Here is a 17,500-nt window from a genome sequence, read left to right as displayed (position 1 = left end):
ATGTACTCTCACAACCTATCATGTACTCTCACGACCTATCATGTACTCTCACAACCTATCATGTACTCTCACAACCTATCATGTACTCTCACGACCTATCATGTACTCTCACGACCTATCATGTACTCTCACGACCTATCATGTACTCTCACAACCTATCATGTACTCTCACAACCTATCATGTACTCTCACAACCTATCATGTACTCTCACGACCTATCATGTACTCTCACAACCTATCATGTACTCTCACAACCTATCATGTACTCTCACAACCTATCATGTACTCTCACAACCTATCATGTACTCTCACAACCTATCATGTACTCTCACGACCTATCATGTACTCTCACGACCTATCATGTACTCTCACGACCTATCATGTACTCTCACAACCTATCATGTACTCTCACAACCTATCATGTACTCTCACAACCTATCATGTACTCTCACAACCTATCATGTACTCTCACAACCTATCATGTACTCTCACGACCTATCATGTACTCTCACGACCTATCATGTACTCTCACAACCTATCATGTACTCTCACAACCTATCATGTACTCTCACAACCTATCATGTACTCTCACGACCTTTCATGTACTCTCACAACCTATCATGTACTCTCACGACCTATCATGTACTCTCACAACCTATCATGTACTCTCACAACCTATCATGTACTCTCACAACCTATCATGTACTCTCACAACCTATCATGTACTCTCACAACCTATCATGTACTCTCACAACCTATCATGTACTCTCACGACCTATCATGTACTCTCACAACCTATCATGTCCTCTCACGACCTATCATGTACTCTCACAACCTATCATGTCCTCTCACGACCTATCATGTACTCTCACAACCTATCATGTCCTCTCACGACCTATCATGTACTCTCACGACCTATCATGTACTCTCACAACCTATCATGTACTCTCACAACCTATCATGTACTCTCACGACCTATCATGTCCTCTCACGACCTATCATGTCCTCTCACGACCTATCATGTCCTCTCACGACCTATCATGTCCTCTCACGACCTATCATGTCCTCTCACGACCTTTCATATACTCTCACAAACTTTCACGTAGTCTCAAAAACTTTCATGTATTCACATGTACTCTCACGACCTTTCTTGTACTACCATGTACTCTCACGAACTTTCATGTACTCTCACGACTTTTCAGGTACTCTCACGACCTTTCATGTACTGCCATGTGCCCTCGCATACTGCCTCGTACTGTCATGTACTGCCGTGTACTCGCCTGGAGGTGACTCTCGAAGGCAGTGACGATGTCAGAGCCAAGCACAAGAGCGAAGTGCGTGGTAATGACCAGACTCAGAGCTGACTTCCTTCTCAGCGTCTCCGGCCGGAACTTCACCTGACGAAGAAAGGCAGACAAGAAAAACATTAACACCTGTCAAGGAAACAGACAAAAACAGCCTCAATAGCTGGCATGGAAACACGATTATAAATAAATGTCCACACTCTCTCACATACACACACACACACACACACAAACGTACACAGCCACGTATGTGTCCACATCAGGAGTGACAAATCCATTGCTACCGGACAGATAGACAGATATACCTTCTCTAATTCCTCACTGTAAGAGCTCTCCACTAGCATGAAGCCGACTTTCCCTTCCTTCCCTCCCCCTCCTCTCCCTTCCCCTTCTCTCCCCTCCCTTCTCCCTCTCCTCCCTTTTTTCCCTCCTCCCGTGAGTGGAGTTCCATTCCCCGTGTTCATGCGTTCCCAGGCATTATAATCGGTCTTCGTAGACTTGTCGTGGGAAAAATGTGACGTCAGATTCAGACTTTTATTTTTACCCCCCCCCCAGAGTTGTGTACAAGTTTAAGCAGTGATGGGAGTATATCACTTTGAGGTATACCGAGAGAGTATGTTTGTATTGTCGACGGAGCTGTATCCCCCGAGTAATAGAGTGTGGGCACTGGGTCTGACAAGTCTCTGACACGACTCTGACAAGTCTCTGACACGACTCTGACAAGGCCCTAACAAGGCTCTGACTAGGATCTAACAAGGCTCAAACAAGGCTTTGACAAGGCTCTAATAAGGCTCTGATAAAGCTCTAACAAGGCTCTGACAAGGCTCTCACAAGGCTCTAACAAGGCTCTCACAAGGCTCTAACAAGGCTCTAACAGGGCACTGACAAGGCTCTAACAAGGCTCATAAAAGGCTCTAACAAAACTCTGACAAGGCTCTAACAAAGCTCTAACATAGCTCTGATAAGGCTCTAACAAGGCTCTGACAAGGTTCTCATAGCGATATCACTGACTTCATTGTGCTTAACCGGACATCTCCTAGAATTTGAATAATTTAGACACTGCAGGCCTATTGATCATCTGGTATCTTGGCGTAAATGCTTTTATACTCGGTGTAAGTGAAGGTGGAGAGTCCACATCTCTGCCTACAACTGACATTTGCCAGTTGTAGAGATGAGAACTTAAAATGTCTCCAGAGTGATGGGTACTCACGGCCAAATCAGCGCCTGGCGGATCACTGCAAAAATCTTTTCAACTTTTAATCTTTTCCAGCTGACTTGTTGCGAGCTAATGTTGCAACTGGTGTTGTCGTTGAAGCTGTGAGAGCATTCCCACTGACTGGTGTTACTAGTGAAGCTGGGGTAGTGAACACCCAAGAATTATCTGGGTCTTCCGAAAATATAAATGTGTCTTCCTAGTTCACTTGAGTTTTTGGAGGATAAAAAGTTTGGTAAGCCTATCTGGGAGACTGTACGTATCCCACTTCGACCAGTCTGAGTGGAGTGTACCTTACACACGCTGTGAGACAGTCAGGTGTGCAGGTCAGCAACCTGTACACTTGACTAGTCAACTGTGACTAAATCAATAATCAACTGGTTGCAGGAACCTTGGACTGTGTACGGGGTCAAAGTAACCTCCTGAATTCTCTTCGTGTTCTCTGATTTCCCCAGCGTTTACTAAGCCGAGATTCTACGATGCCAGATACAGTGACATCTGATGTCCGGAAGAAAATAATATTAAGCTCCTTTCTATACAACTCCGTAGAAGTTAGCTTCAAATGACATGTTGCCGACAACAGTAAACAAAAGACTGCTCTCAGAGCAAGCTTTTACTGGGATAAAGTTACTTCTCTGGTAAAGCTTAATGAAGTAAAGCTTTTACAATAACTTGACGTACGTCTCAACATAACAAAAGGTTCTCCTAATTACAGTATGTTTTGTGTCTTTTTTTATCATGTAGGTAGAAGAGGAGAGAGAGTCACACACACGTGAATTTCTTGGTCACCAAAAAGAGGTTCGCATATTGTTAAGTTAAGGAGAACAAATAAGTTAATCTTAAATACTGAACAAACAAAATAAAGGGACGGGAATTAGCACACACAAAAAAAACATTACCCTAGTTAAACCTTACAGTCACATCGCATTAATGGAAAATTTAAAGATTTGGCACAAGATCCGTGATGATGGCCACAACCAGGATTCAACAATTCATCACATGATGCGACTAAATAATTATCAAGAGTGAAGTTGAATGATGAGTCCAGCCACTCAACTCATCTTTTTATTCCTTCACACAAAAGCAGCCGGGATTTTTTTAAATTAGCAGATATCTCTCTCTGCAACAATTACTACCTGTAGACTACATGTAGTGATTGTGATTGTGTCTTATCCCTCAATGGTCATGTTCCAGAATATAACTATAATTATATATATATATATATATATATATATATATATATATATATATATATATATATATATATATATATATATATATATATATATATATATATATATATATATATATATATATATATATATATTAATTCACAAACTTACCCGAGGTACTTACAACAAAAAAATAATCTTTTTTTGGAATTACCTGTGTGAGCTGAGAGAAGGCGAGCTGGATGAGACTGAAGGCTGAGAGGATGCAGGGATAACCCACGTCCCACATCACTGATCCCAGGAACCCTGGCATCACCTGAGGGAACAACAGAGGTTGTCAAGCCAACCAGCTCAGTGATGATTCTGCCTGCATGATGGAAGGTTTCCTGGATGTATGGAGGCTTTATGTATGAAGGAAGGCTATTATTATTATTATTATTATTATTATTATTATTATTATTATTATTATTATTATTATTATTATTATTATTATTATTATTATTATTATTATTATTGACCCTCAAGGATTTAGCTCTTCGTTATGATTATAATAATAATAATAATAATAATAATATTATTATGATTATGATTATTATTATTGCTGTTATTATTATTATTATTATTATTATTATTATTACTGTTACCGTTACTATTATTATTACGATTATTATTAATAATGTTATCATTGCTATCATCATGAATATTCTGAACACTGGGAAGCGCTAAACCCGTAGGAATTATAGAGTTCCGAGCAGTGGGAGGTAACCAAGTTGAATCTGAGGACAGGAAGGAGAGCTCCACTTCCTTGGATCAAGAGACCTTTGGCCTAGGAAATTTGTGGAAAGGGAAGAGAGAGAGAGAGGAGGGAAGGAATGAAGGAAGGAAGAGAGAGAGCAGAAGGAAGGAAGGAAGGAAGGAAGGAAGGAAGGAGGGAAGGAAGGAAGGAAGGAAGGAAGAAAGGAAGGAAGGAAGGAAGGAAGGAGGGAAGGAAGGAAGGATGGAAGGAGGGAAGGAAGGAAGGATGGAAGGGAGGAAGGAAGGAAGGAAGGAGGGAAGGAAGGAAGGAAGGAAGGCAGGAAGGAAGGAAGGAGGGAAGGAAGGAAGGATGGAAGGAAGGAAGCAAGGAAGGAAGGAAGCAAGGAGGGAAGGAAGCATGGAAGGAAGGAAGGAAGGTAAGAGAATTATGCGCTGACTTCACAGATTTAATTACAATCTCAAACTTTTAATATTAATTTCTCTGATAAGTGATTAAGATGAGCCAAGTGATTAAGATGAGTCAGAGGATTAAGATGAGCCAAGTGATTAAGATGAGTCAGGTGATTAAGATGAGTCAAGTGATTAAGATGAGTCAAGTGATTAAGATGAGTCAGGTGATTAAGATGAGTCAAGTGATTAAGATGAGTCAAGTGATTAAGATGAGTCAAGTGATTAAGATGAGTCAGGTGATTAAGATGAGTCAAGTGATTAAGATGAGTCAGGTGATTAAGATGAGTCAAGTGATTAAGATGAGTCAGGTGATTAAGATGAGTCAGGTGATTAAGATGAGTCAAGTGATTAAGAGGAGTCAAGTGATTAAGATGAGTCAGGTGATTAAGATGAGTCAAGTGATTAAGATGAGTCAGGTGATTAAGATGAGTCAGGTGATTAAGATGAGTCAAGTGATTAAGATGAGTCAGGTGATTAAGATGAGTCAGGTGATTAAGATGAGTCAAGTGATTAAGATGAGTCAAGTGATTAAGATGAGTCAGGTGATTAAGATGAGTCAAGTGATTAAGATGACTCAGGTGATTAAGATGAGTCAAGTGATTAAGATGAGTCAGGTGATTAAGATGAGTCAAGTGATTAAGATGAGTCAGGTGATTAAGATGAGTCAAGTGATTAAGATGAGTCAGGTGATTAAGATGAGTCAAGTGATTAAGATGACTCAGGTGATTAAGATGAGTCAAGTGATTAAGATGAGTCAGGTGATTAAGATGAGTCAAGTGATTAAGATGAGTCAGGTGATTAAGATGAGTCAAGTGATTAAGATGAGTCAGGTGATTAAGATGAGTCAGATGATTAAGATGCGTCAAGTGATTAAGATGAGTCAGGTGATTAAGATGAATCAAGTGATTAAGATGAGTCAAGTGATTAAGATGAGTCAGGTGATTAAGATGAGTCAAGTGATTAAGATGAGTCAGGTGATTAAGATGAATCAGGTGATTAAGATGAGTCAAGTGATTAAGATGAGTCAAGTAATTAAGATGAGTCAGGTGATTAAGATGAGTCAAGTGATTAAGATGAGTCAGGTGATTAAGATGAGTCAGGTGATTAAGATGAGTCAAGTTATTAAGATGAGTCAGGTGATTAAAGTGAGTCAGGTGATTAAGATGAGTCAAGTGATTAAGATGAGTCAGGTGATTAAGATAAGTCAGGTGATTATGATGTGTCAAGTGATTAAGATGAGTCAGGTGATTAAGATGAGTCAAGTGATTACGATGAGTCAGGTGATTAAGGTGAGTCAGGTGATTAAGATGAGTCAGGTGATTAAGGTGAGTCAGGTGATTAAGATAAGTCAGGTGATTAAGATGAGTCAGGTGATTAAGGTGTATCAGGTGATTAAGATGAGTCAAGTGAGTAAGGTGAATCAGGTGATTAAGATGAGTCAGGTGATTAAGATGAGTCAAGTGATTAAGATGAGTCAAGTGATTAAGATGAGTCAAGTGATTAATGATTGAGTCAGGTGATTAAGATGAGTCAGGTGATTAAGATGAGTTAGGTGATTAAGATGATGAGTCAGTCAAGTGATTAAGATGAGTCAGTGATTGATGAAGGTGAGTCAGGTGATTAAGATGAGTCAAGTGATTAAGGTGAGTCAAGTGATTAAGATGAGTCAAGTGATTAAGATGAGTCAAGTGATTAAGATGAGTCAAGTGTGATTAAGATGATGAGTCAGGTGATTAAGGTGATTAAGATGAGTCAAGTGTGATGAGTAAGTGATGATGAGTCAGGTGATTAAGATGAGTCAAGTGATTAAGGTGAGTCAAGTGATTAAGGTGAGTCAGGTGATTAAGATGAGTCAAGTGATTAAGATGAGTCAAGTGATTAAGGTGAATCAGGTGATTAAGATGAGTCAGGTGATTAAGATGAGTCAAGTGATTAAGGTGATTGAGGTGATTAAGATGAATCAGGTGATTAAGATGAGTCAAGTGATTAAGATGAATCACGTGATTAAGATGAGTCAAGTGATTAAGATGAGTAAGGTGATTAAGATGAGTCAGATGTGAGTCAAGTGATTAAGATGAGTCAGGTGATTAAGATGAGTCAAGTGATTAAGATGAGTCAGGTGATGAGTCAGGTGATTAAGGTGTCAGGTGATTAAGATGAGTCAAGTGATTAAGATGAGTCAGGTGATTAAGATGAGTCAGGTGATTAAGATGAGTCAAGTTATTAAGATGAGTCAGGTGATTAAAGTGAGTCAGGTGATTAAGATGAGTCAAGTGATTAAGATGAGTCAGGTGATTAAGATAAGTCAGGTGATTATGATGTGTCAAGTGATTAAGATGAGTCAAGTGATTACGATGAGTCAGGTGATTAAGATGAATCAGGTGATTAAGGTGAGTCAAGTGATTAAGGTGAATCAGGTGATTAAGATGAGTCAAGTGATTAAGGTGAGTAAGGTGATTAAGATGAGTCAGGTGATTAAGATGAGTCAAGTGATTAAGATGATTGAGGTGATTAAGATGAATCAGGTGATTAAGATGAGTCAAGTGATTAAGGTGAATCAGGTGATTAAGATGAGTCAGGTGATTAAGGTGAGTAAGGTGATTAAGATGAGTCAGATGATTAAGAAGAGTCAAGTGATTAAGATGAGTCAGGTGATTAAGATGAGTCAGGTGATTAAGGTGTATCAGGTGATTAAGATGAGTCAAGTGAGTAAGGTGAATCAGATGATTAAGATGAGTCAGGTGATTAAGATGAGTCAAGTGATTAAGATGAGTCAAGTGATTAAGATGAGTCAAGTGATTAAGGTGAGCCAGGTGATTAAGATGAGTCAGGTGATTAAGATGAGTCAGGTGATTAAGATGAGTCAGGTGATTAAGATGAGTCAAGTGATTAAGATGAGTCAGGTGATTAAGGTGAGTCAGGTGATTAAGATGAGTCAGGTGATTAAGGTGAGTCAGGTGATTAAGATCAGTCAGGTGATTAAGATGAGTCAGGTGATTAAGGTGTATCAGGTGATTAAGATGAGTCAAGTGAGTAAGGTGAATTAGGTGATTAAGATGATTCAGGTGATTAAGATGAGTCAAGTGATTAAGATGAGTCAAGTGATTAAGGTGAGTCAGGTGATTAAGATGAGTCAGGTGATTAAGATGAGTCAGGTGATTAAGATGAGTCAGGTGATTAAGATGAGTCAGCTGATTAAGGTGAGTCAGGTGATTAAGATGAGTCAAGTGATTAAGGTGAGTCAAGTGATTAAGATGAGTCAAGTGATTAAGATGAGTCAAGTGATTAAGATGAGTCAAGTGATTAAGATGAGTCAAGTGATTAAAATGAGTCAGGTGACTAAGATGAGTCAGGTGATTAAGATGAGTCAAGTGATTAAGGTGAGTCAAGTGATTAAGGTGAGTTAGGTGATTAAGATGAGTCAAGTGATTAAGATGAGTCAGGTGATTAAGGTGAGTCAGGTGATTAAGATGAGTCAAGTGATTAAGGTGAGTCAGGTGATTAAGATGAATCAGTGATTAAGATGAGTCAAGTGATTAAGATGAGTCAAGTGATTAAGATGAGTCAAGTGATTAATATGAGTCAGGTGATTAAGATGAGTCAGGTGATTAAAATGAGTCAGGTGATTAAGATGAATCAGGTGATTAAGATGAGTCAGGTGATGAAGGTGAGTCAGGTGATTAAGATGAGTCAAGTGATTAAGGTGAGTCAAGTGATTGAGTCAAGTGATTAAGATGAGTCAAGTGATTAAGGTGAGTCAGGTGATTAAGATGAGTCAGATGATTAAGATGAGTCAGGTGATTAAGATGAGTCAGGTGATTAAGACGAGTCAGGTGATTAAGGTGAGTCAGGTGATTAAGATGAGTCAAGTGATTAAGATGAGTCAAGTGATTAAGATGAGTCAAGTGATTAAGATGAGTCAGGTGATTAAGGTGAGTCAGGTGATTAAGATGAGTCAGGTGATTAAGATGAGTCAAGTGATTAAGATGAGTCAGGTGATTAAGATGAGTCAGATGATTAAGATGCGTCAAGTGATTAAGGTGAGTCAGGTGATTAAGATGAATCAAGTGATTAAGATGAGTCAAGTGATTAAGATGAGTCAGGTGATTAAGATGAGTCAAGTGATTAAGATGAGTCAGGTGATTAAGATGAATCAGGTGATTAAGATGAGTCAAGTGATTAAGATGAGTCAAGTAATTAAGATGAGTCAGGTGATTAAGATGAGTCAAGTGATTAAGATGAGTCAGGTGATTAAGATGAGTCAGGTGATTAAGATGAGTCAAGTTATTAAGATGAGTCAGGTGATTAAAGTGAGTCAGGTGATTAAGATGAGTCAAGTGATTAAGATGAGTCAGGTGATTAAGATAAGTCAGGTGATTATGATGTGTCAAGTGATTAAGATGAGTCAGGTGATTAAGATGAGTCAAGTGATTACGATGAGTCAGGTGATTAAGGTGAGTCAGGTGATTAAGATGAGTCAGGTGATTAAGGTGAGTCAGGTGATTAAGATAAGTCAGGTGATTAAGATGAGTCAGGTGATTAAGGTGTATCAGGTGATTAAGATGAGTCAAGTGAGTAAGGTGAATCAGGTGATTAAGATGAGTCAGGTGATTAAGATGAGTCAAGTGATTAAGATGAGTCAAGTGATTAAGATGAGTCAAGTGATTAATATGAGTCAGGTGATTAAGATGAGTCAGGTGATTAAGATGAGTTAGGTGATTAAGATGAATCAGGTGATTAAGATGAGTCAGGTGATGAAGGTGAGTCAGGTGATTAAGATGAGTCAAGTGATTAAGGTGAGTCAAGTGATTAAGATGAGTCAAGTGATTAAGATGAGTCAAGTGATTAAGATGAGTCAAGTGATTAAGATGAGTCAAGTGATTAAGATGAGTCAGGTGATTAAGATGATTCAGGTGATTAAGATGAGTCAGGTGATTAAGATGAGTCAAGTGATTAAGGTGAGTCAAGTGATTAAGGTGAGTCAGGTGATTACGATGAGTCAAGTGATTAAGATGAGTCAGGTGATTAAGGTGAGTCAGGTGATTAAGATGAGTCAAGTGATTAAGATGAGTCAGGTGATTAAGATGAATCAGGTGATTAAGATGAGTCAAGTGATTAAGGTAAGTCAAGTGATTAAGATGAGTCAAGTGATTAAGATGAGTCAAGTGATTAAGATGAGTCTGCTGATTAAGGTGAGTCAGGTGATTAAGATGAGTCAAGTGATTAAGATGAGTCAAGTGATTAAGATGAGTCAGGTGATTAAGATGAGTCAAGTGATTAAGATGAGTCAAGTGATTAAGATGAGTCTGGTGATTAAGGTGAGTCAGGTGATTAAGATGAGTCAAGTGATTAAGATGAGTCAAGTGATTAAGATGAGTCGGGTGATTAAGATGAATCAGGTGATTAAGGTGAGTCAAGTGATTAAGGTGAATCAGGTGATTAAGATGAGTCAAGTGATTAAGGTGAGTAAGGTGATTAAGATGAGTCAGGTGATTAAGATGAGTCAAGTGATTAAGATGATTGAGGTGATTAAGATGAATCAGGTGATTAAGATGAGTCAAGTGATTAAGGTGAATCACGTGATTAAGATGAGTCAGGTGATTAAGGTGAGTAAGGTGATTAAGATGAGTCAGATGATTAAGAAGAGTCAAGTGATTAAGATGAGTCAGGTGATTAAGATGAGTCAAGTGATTAAGATGAGTCAGGTGATTAAGATGAGTCAGGTGATTAAGGTGTATCAGGTGATTAAGATGAGTCAAGTGATTAAGATGAGTCAGGTGATTAAGATGAGTCAGGTGATTAAGATGAGTCAAGTTATTAAGATGAGTCAGGTGATTAAAGTGAGTCAGGTGATTAAGATGAGTCAAGTGATTAAGATGAGTCAGGTGATTAAGATAAGTCAGGTGATTATGATGTGTCAAGTGATTAAGATGAGTCAAGTGATTACGATGAGTCAGGTGATTAAGATGAATCAGGTGATTAAGGTGAGTCAAGTGAATCAGGTGATTAAGATGAGTCAAGTGATTAAGGTGAGTAAGGTGATTAAGATGAGTCAGGTGATTAAGATGAGTCAAGTGATTAAGATGATTGAGGTGATTAAGATGAATCAGGTGATTAAGATGAGTCAAGTGATTAAGGTGAATCAGGTGATTAAGATGAGTCAGGTGATTAAGGTGAGTAAGGTGATTAAGATGAGTCAGATGATTAAGAAGAGTCAAGTGATTAAGATGAGTCAGGTGATTAAGATGAGTCAGGTGATTAAGGTGTATCAGGTGATTAAGATGAGTCAAGTGAGTAAGGTGAATCAGATGATTAAGATGAGTCAGGTGATTAAGATGAGTCAAGTGATTAAGATGAGTCAAGTGATTAAGATGAGTCAAGTGATTAAGGTGAGCCAGGTGATTAAGATGAGTCAGGTGATTAAGATGAGTCAGGTGATTAAGATGAGTCAGGTGATTAAGATGAGTCAAGTGATTAAGATGAGTCAGGTGATTAAGGTGAGTCAGGTGATTAAGATGAGTCAGGTGATTAAGGTGAGTCAGGTGATTAAGATCAGTCAGGTGATTAAGATGAGTCAGGTGATTAAGGTGTATCAGGTGATTAAGATGAGTCAAGTGAGTAAGGTGAATTAGGTGATTAAGATGATTCAGGTGATTAAGATGAGTCAAGTGATTAAGATGAGTCAAGTGATTAAGGTGAGTCAGGTGATTAAGATGAGTCAGGTGATTAAGATGAGTCAGGTGATTAAGATGAGTCAGGTGATTAAGATGAGTCAGCTGATTAAGGTGAGTCAGGTGATTAAGATGAGTCAAGTGATTAAGGTGAGTCAAGTGATTAAGATGAGTCAAGTGATTAAGATGAGTCAAGTGATTAAGATGAGTCAAGTGATTAAGATGAGTCAAGTGATTAAAATGAGTCAGGTGACTAAGATGAGTCAGGTGATTAAGATGAGTCAAGTGATTAAGGTGAGTCAAGTGATTAAGGTGAGTTAGGTGATTAAGATGAGTCAAGTGATTAAGATGAGTCAGGTGATTAAGGTGAGTCAGGTGATTAAGATGAGTCAAGTGATTAAGGTGAGTCAGGTGATTAAGATGAATCAGTGATTAAGATGAGTCAAGTGATTAAGATGAGTCAAGTGATTAAGATGAGTCAAGTGATTAATATGAGTCAGGTGATTAAGATGAGTCAGGTGATTAAAATGAGTCAGGTGATTAAGATGAATCAGGTGATTAAGATGAGTCAGGTGATGAAGGTGAGTCAGGTGATTAAGATGAGTCAAGTGATTAAGGTGAGTCAAGTGATTGAGTCAAGTGATTAAGATGAGTCAAGTGATTAAGGTGAGTCAGGTGATTAAGATGAGTCAGATGATTAAGATGAGTCAGGTGATTAAGATGAGTCAGGTGATTAAGACGAGTCAGGTGATTAAGGTGAGTCAGGTGATTAAGATGAGTCAAGTGATTAAGATGAGTCAAGTGATTAAGATGAGTCAAGTGATTAAGATGAGTCAGGTGATTAAGGTGAGTCAGGTGATTAAGATGAGTCAAGTGATTAAGGTGAGTCAAGTGATTAAGATGAGTCAGGTGATTAAGATGAGTCAAGTGATTAAGATGAGTCAGGTGATTAAGGTGAGTCAGGTGATTAAGATGAGTCAAGTGATTAAGGTGAGTCAGGTGATTAAGATGAATCAGGTGATTAAGATGAGTCAAGTGATTAAGGTAAGTCAAGTGATTAAGATGAGTCAAGTGATTAAGATGAATCAAGTGATTAAGATGAGTCAGGTGATTAAGGTGAGCCAGGTGATTAAGATGAGTCAAATGATTAAGATGAGTCAGGTGATTAAGATGAGTCAGGTGATTAAGATGAATCAGGTGATTAAGATGAGTCAAGTGATTAAGGTGAATCAGGTGATTAAGATGAGTCAGTTGATTAAGGTGAGTAAGGTGATTAAGATGAGACAGGTGATTAAGATGAGTCAAGTGATTAAGATGAGTCAGGTGATTAAGATGAGTCAGGTGATTAAGATGAGTCAAGTGATTAAGGTGAATCAGGTGATTAAGATGAGTCAGGTGATTAAGGTGAGTAAGGTGATTAAGATGAGTCAGGTAATTAAGATGAATCAAGTGATTAAGATGAGTCAAGTGATTAAGGTGAGTCAAGTGATTAAGATGAGTCAAGTGATTAGGGTGAGTCAGGTGATTAGGGTGAGTCAGGTGATTAGGGTGATTCAGGTGATTAAAATGAGTCAGTTGATTAACATCAATCGGGTGATTAACGGGTGATAAAGGTGATCTAGACAAAGTAATTAAGGTGTTAATTAGCCTAATCTAAACAAAAATAGATTATCAGCTAAGCAAGGAAATTAAGCCTGAGGCAAATAAGCCAGAAAGAAGCCAGCAGTCAAAGTAACTTAGTGAATGAAAGGTAAGCCAGGGATCCAATGGGCGTTTTTTAATCTGGCTTAACAAACTCGGTTGAATGGCTTCGTTAAGTTATTAGTCGCTAATGGGGTAATTAGGCTGGCGAGCCTCCACTGGTTGGCGAAAATAGCCAGAGGTTAGTCTGCGTCTACCTGAGTGCCTGGCTGACTCTGTGGCAGGTGTAGGGGCTGTTACAGGTGTTACTACAGGTGTTTTACAGTGGTAGGTGTTGGTAGGTGCGTTGTGGTGTGCTTTCGTGTACTGTCTAAAGCTCTGTCTCGTGTCTTTATGTTACTGAGTTCTCACGTGAAGGTTTATATCTTTCTGGGTACTGCAGTGTACTCTCGGTTATTTCTAAGTGCTCCCGTGTACTCTGATTATTTCCAAGTATTCTCGTGTACTCTGGTTTATTTCTAAGTACTCTCGAGTACTCTGGTTTATCCCGAAGTACTCGCAAGTTTTGTATTCGAGTGTAGTCTCACTTATTACAGTGTACTCTCATGCATTTCCATGTACTCTTAGTCGGGTCTTCCAAATCATCTCGTACTACTCCAAAAGAATGAAAACTACAGGGTGTCTTAGGTTGTCAGTATCCCTGCTTTATCACAGGTTGTCAAAGGTTGTCAGTATCCCTGCTTCATCATAGGTTGTCAAAGGTTGTCAGTATCCCTGCCTCACCACAGGTGATATTGATTACCATCAAGGTACACCACAACTTCCTCCTCCTTCCCCTCCCTTCCTACTCTCACTCCAACCTCATCAACTTTCCCTAAATCCTCCACTCCTTTGCCTCCCTCCACACTCTGCCTTCCTACACCCCCTTTCCACCTCCAGCACCCTAACTCCCTCTTCTTCCTTCAATATCCCTGTGTTAGTTTAAACGTGATTCGCAGAGGATTTAGATCTAAGGGGTAACTACAAATGGCTTAGATGTAGAGGTCAGTAAGTGTGACCTTACCTGACCTAAGGTGTAGGGGTCGATGAGAAAGCAAGCAGCTCGGGTCACCCCCAAAACACAGAGGAATACATTGATGGTCGACATAAATGGACGGTTGGAGATTTGTGACCTGGTGAAGAAGGAAAGAGTAGTGTAAGAGTTACACAAGATCATAGCGCTAAAAGAAACAGGTGTTGTCAGTCTGGATAACTCCTCACTCTAAGCTGCGGAAGATTCACTTATTTTATTGTTCAGTGTAATATTAAAAGAAATCTGTATTTTGTCGTTCACATTTACCTTGTTTTATACAAACTTATAAAAAATTATTTAATTCATATTTACTCATATCTAAAATCCTCTCTCAAAGAACTATTGTTTTTTGTGTGGATTGTAATTTGCTTCTAACGAGGTAGAAAAGAGACAACTGGGATTTATTTGCCTTTACCAGCGTTATCATTCAGTTCCTCCTGTTCTTTATCATATTCTCATTATGTTCATTTCTTTCTTTACACACACACACACACACACACACACACACACACACACACACACTACAAAACACAGCACGTAACCCACAGCACAGCACCCACAACACAACACCCACAACACAGCACCCACAACACAGCACCCACAACACAACACCCACAACACAGCACCCACAACACAGCATTCACTCCACCACACAACACCCACAGCACAGCACTTACCCAACCACACAACACCCACAACACAGCACGTACCCCACAACACAGCACCCACAACACAGCACTCATCCCACCACACAGCACCCACAACACAGCACTCATCCCACCACACAGCACCCACAACACAGCACTCATCCCACCACACAGCACCCACAACACAGTACTCATCCCACCACACACCCATCCCACAGCGCAACACTCACCTAAGGTTGAGAATGGAGAAGAAGGTGTAAAATGCGAGCATGAAGAAGAGACAGGCGAAGCCGTAGATATGGACGGGGAAGGCCCAGTGTAGCTGTCTCCTGATGTGGGTCCACCCATGCTCACCCTCCACGCCCACGCCCACGTCCTCCACCACCACCACACTCGAGTTACCGCCCACGCCTTCATCGTCACACAAGGTGGAATTCCAGTCTTCGTGGGCGGCATAGGTAAGAAGGTCAGGAAGAGCACGCTATAATTACACCAACAATTATGGGATATATTTCAATTTTGTGTATGTGTGTGAGTGTGTATCATCCACACGTGGTGCTACCAATCATCCACATGGTGTTAGCACCATCCACACGTGGTGTTAGCACCATCCACACGTGGTGTTACCAATCATCTACACGTGGTATTACCAATCATCCACATGTGTTATAAATCATCCACAAGTGGTGTTAGCACCATCCACACGTGGTGTTAGCACCATCCACACGTGGTGTTACCAATCATCCACACGTGGTGTTAGCACCATCCACACGAGGTATTAGCACCATCCACACGCTGTGTTACCAATCATCCACACGTGGTGTTATCACCATCCACACGTGGTGTTATCACCATCCACACGTGGTGTTATCACCATCCACACGTGGTGTTAGCACCATCCACACGTGGTGTTATCACCATCCACACGTGGTGTTAGCACCATCCACACGTGGTGTTAGCATCATCCACACGTAGTGTTAGCACCATCCACACGTGGTGTTAGCACCATCCACACATGGTGTTAGCACCATCCACACGTGGTGTTAGCACCATCCACACGTGGTGTTACTCCAGTATCATTTTCCCCCTGAAGGGAGAGAGTCAAGGAACGTTAATTGCCCGGCCAGGGGGCATTCTTGTGCTAATTTGACGGCAGTTGCTTGAGCAAATATTTCCCTGCCCAACTATGTTTAACCTGAGGATTTTAATTAGCAGCTGTGCGTGGGGAGGATAATCCTCATTATCCTCATCATTCTCATCATCATCCTCGTCATCATGACCATCATTATTCTCACATGATATGTAATGATGAAGGCTAAGAGGGACCTGGGTGGCAGTGATGGGTGGCAGCTTCCTGCCACCTGGCTGGCAGGAAACTCTCCTGGTGGCCACCCACTTAATTAATAGAAGGTGAGATGGGCGGTGACGCCCGCCCACATAACTATCACTGGAGTGGATAGTCTTTAAGGAATAGATCTAAAAGTAGTCTTCGAGTGATAGTCCTCTCAAGAAATAAGTATTAAAGGGGAAATTTAAGATAATAATAATAATATTAATAATAATAATGATGATATATTATTATTATTATTATTATTATTATTATTATTATTATTATTATTATTATTATTATTATTATTATTATTATTATTATTATCATTATTATCATTACTATTATTATCATCATATTATTATGATTATTATTATTATTATTATTATTATTATTATTATTATTATTATTATTATTTTTTCGGAGAAGCGTCAAATCCGTAGGGGACAGTACAGAGATTATTGAAAATCAGAGCATGTACAAAAATATCATTATTCACCTTGATCTAGTATCATTGCTGGATACAATGATCTCAAAATTTAGTAAAAAGAGAATTGCCTCAAACAGTGTTGTTAATAATTGCTTTCTGAAGCCGAACCAAATCTGACGCTAATTACATTGCAAAGGTAATCGTTAAGGGGCTTCATGTCTGTTGAAAGGAACCGGTTGCTAAATTAAACGCACTTCTGAATCGGAGTTAAAATACATGAATACAGTAATTTATAAACGTAGACATAGAGGATACTAGAAGGATACCCGTAGGATGCCTGAAGGATACCCGTAATATACCCGAAGGATACCCGAAGGATACCTGTAGGATACCCGAAGGATACCCGAAGGATACTCGTAGGATACCCGTAGGATACCCGAAGGATACCGGAAGGATACCCGTAGGATACCCATTCCCTTCGGCCCTGTCCTCGAAGGGCAATAACAGGTCGGAAACAAGTCTCAGTGACAACGGAAGAGGTACAAACAGAGGTTCCAACAGAAGAGATGACAGCAGAGGCACCAGCAGAATACTGACAGCAGGAGAGACAAGAACAAAGGCCCCAACAGAATACCGACAGTATAAAAAATGACAGCAAACAGAGCACCGACAATAAAAGGAACGATACCAACATTACCAATAGACTGCTCACAACAACAGCAGCAAAGGTACCAGCAAATAATGTCAAGCACATGTACTTGACATTGTTCACTGGTTACCCTGGCCAACAATAGTTTCAGTTCACGTTTAAAAACAT

At 39.6% G+C, this 17,500-nt stretch overlaps 1 protein-coding gene across 3 annotated transcripts in view; it reads right to left on the bottom strand.

The window, feature by feature from the left end:
- Positions 1–17,500, bottom strand: part of LOC128699065 (uncharacterized) — a 224,015-nt gene that overhangs the window by 49,395 nt on the left and 157,120 nt on the right. The window contains exons 3-6 of one of the 3 annotated variants that reach the window (XM_070096619.1): positions 15,157–15,367; positions 14,271–14,379; positions 3,904–4,005; positions 1,281–1,397 (exon numbers count right to left, since the gene is read on the bottom strand). In XM_070096619.1, coding sequence (XP_069952720.1) covers positions 1,281–1,397; positions 3,904–4,005; positions 14,271–14,379; positions 15,157–15,367 — 539 coding nt within the window. Of the gene's footprint in view, positions 1–1,280; positions 1,398–3,903; positions 4,006–14,270; positions 14,380–15,156; positions 15,368–17,500 lie in introns of those variants that run through there. The other 2 variants (XM_070096621.1, XM_070096620.1) reach the window with 2 other exon arrangements.

Source organism: Cherax quadricarinatus, chromosome 54, assembly GCF_038502225.1.
Source record: "Cherax quadricarinatus isolate ZL_2023a chromosome 54, ASM3850222v1, whole genome shotgun sequence".
Taxonomy (NCBI): domain Eukaryota; kingdom Metazoa; phylum Arthropoda; class Malacostraca; order Decapoda; family Parastacidae; genus Cherax; species Cherax quadricarinatus.
The sequence above is the reverse complement of the archived record's forward strand: the minus strand, read 5'-3'. Positions and strand labels throughout refer to the sequence as shown.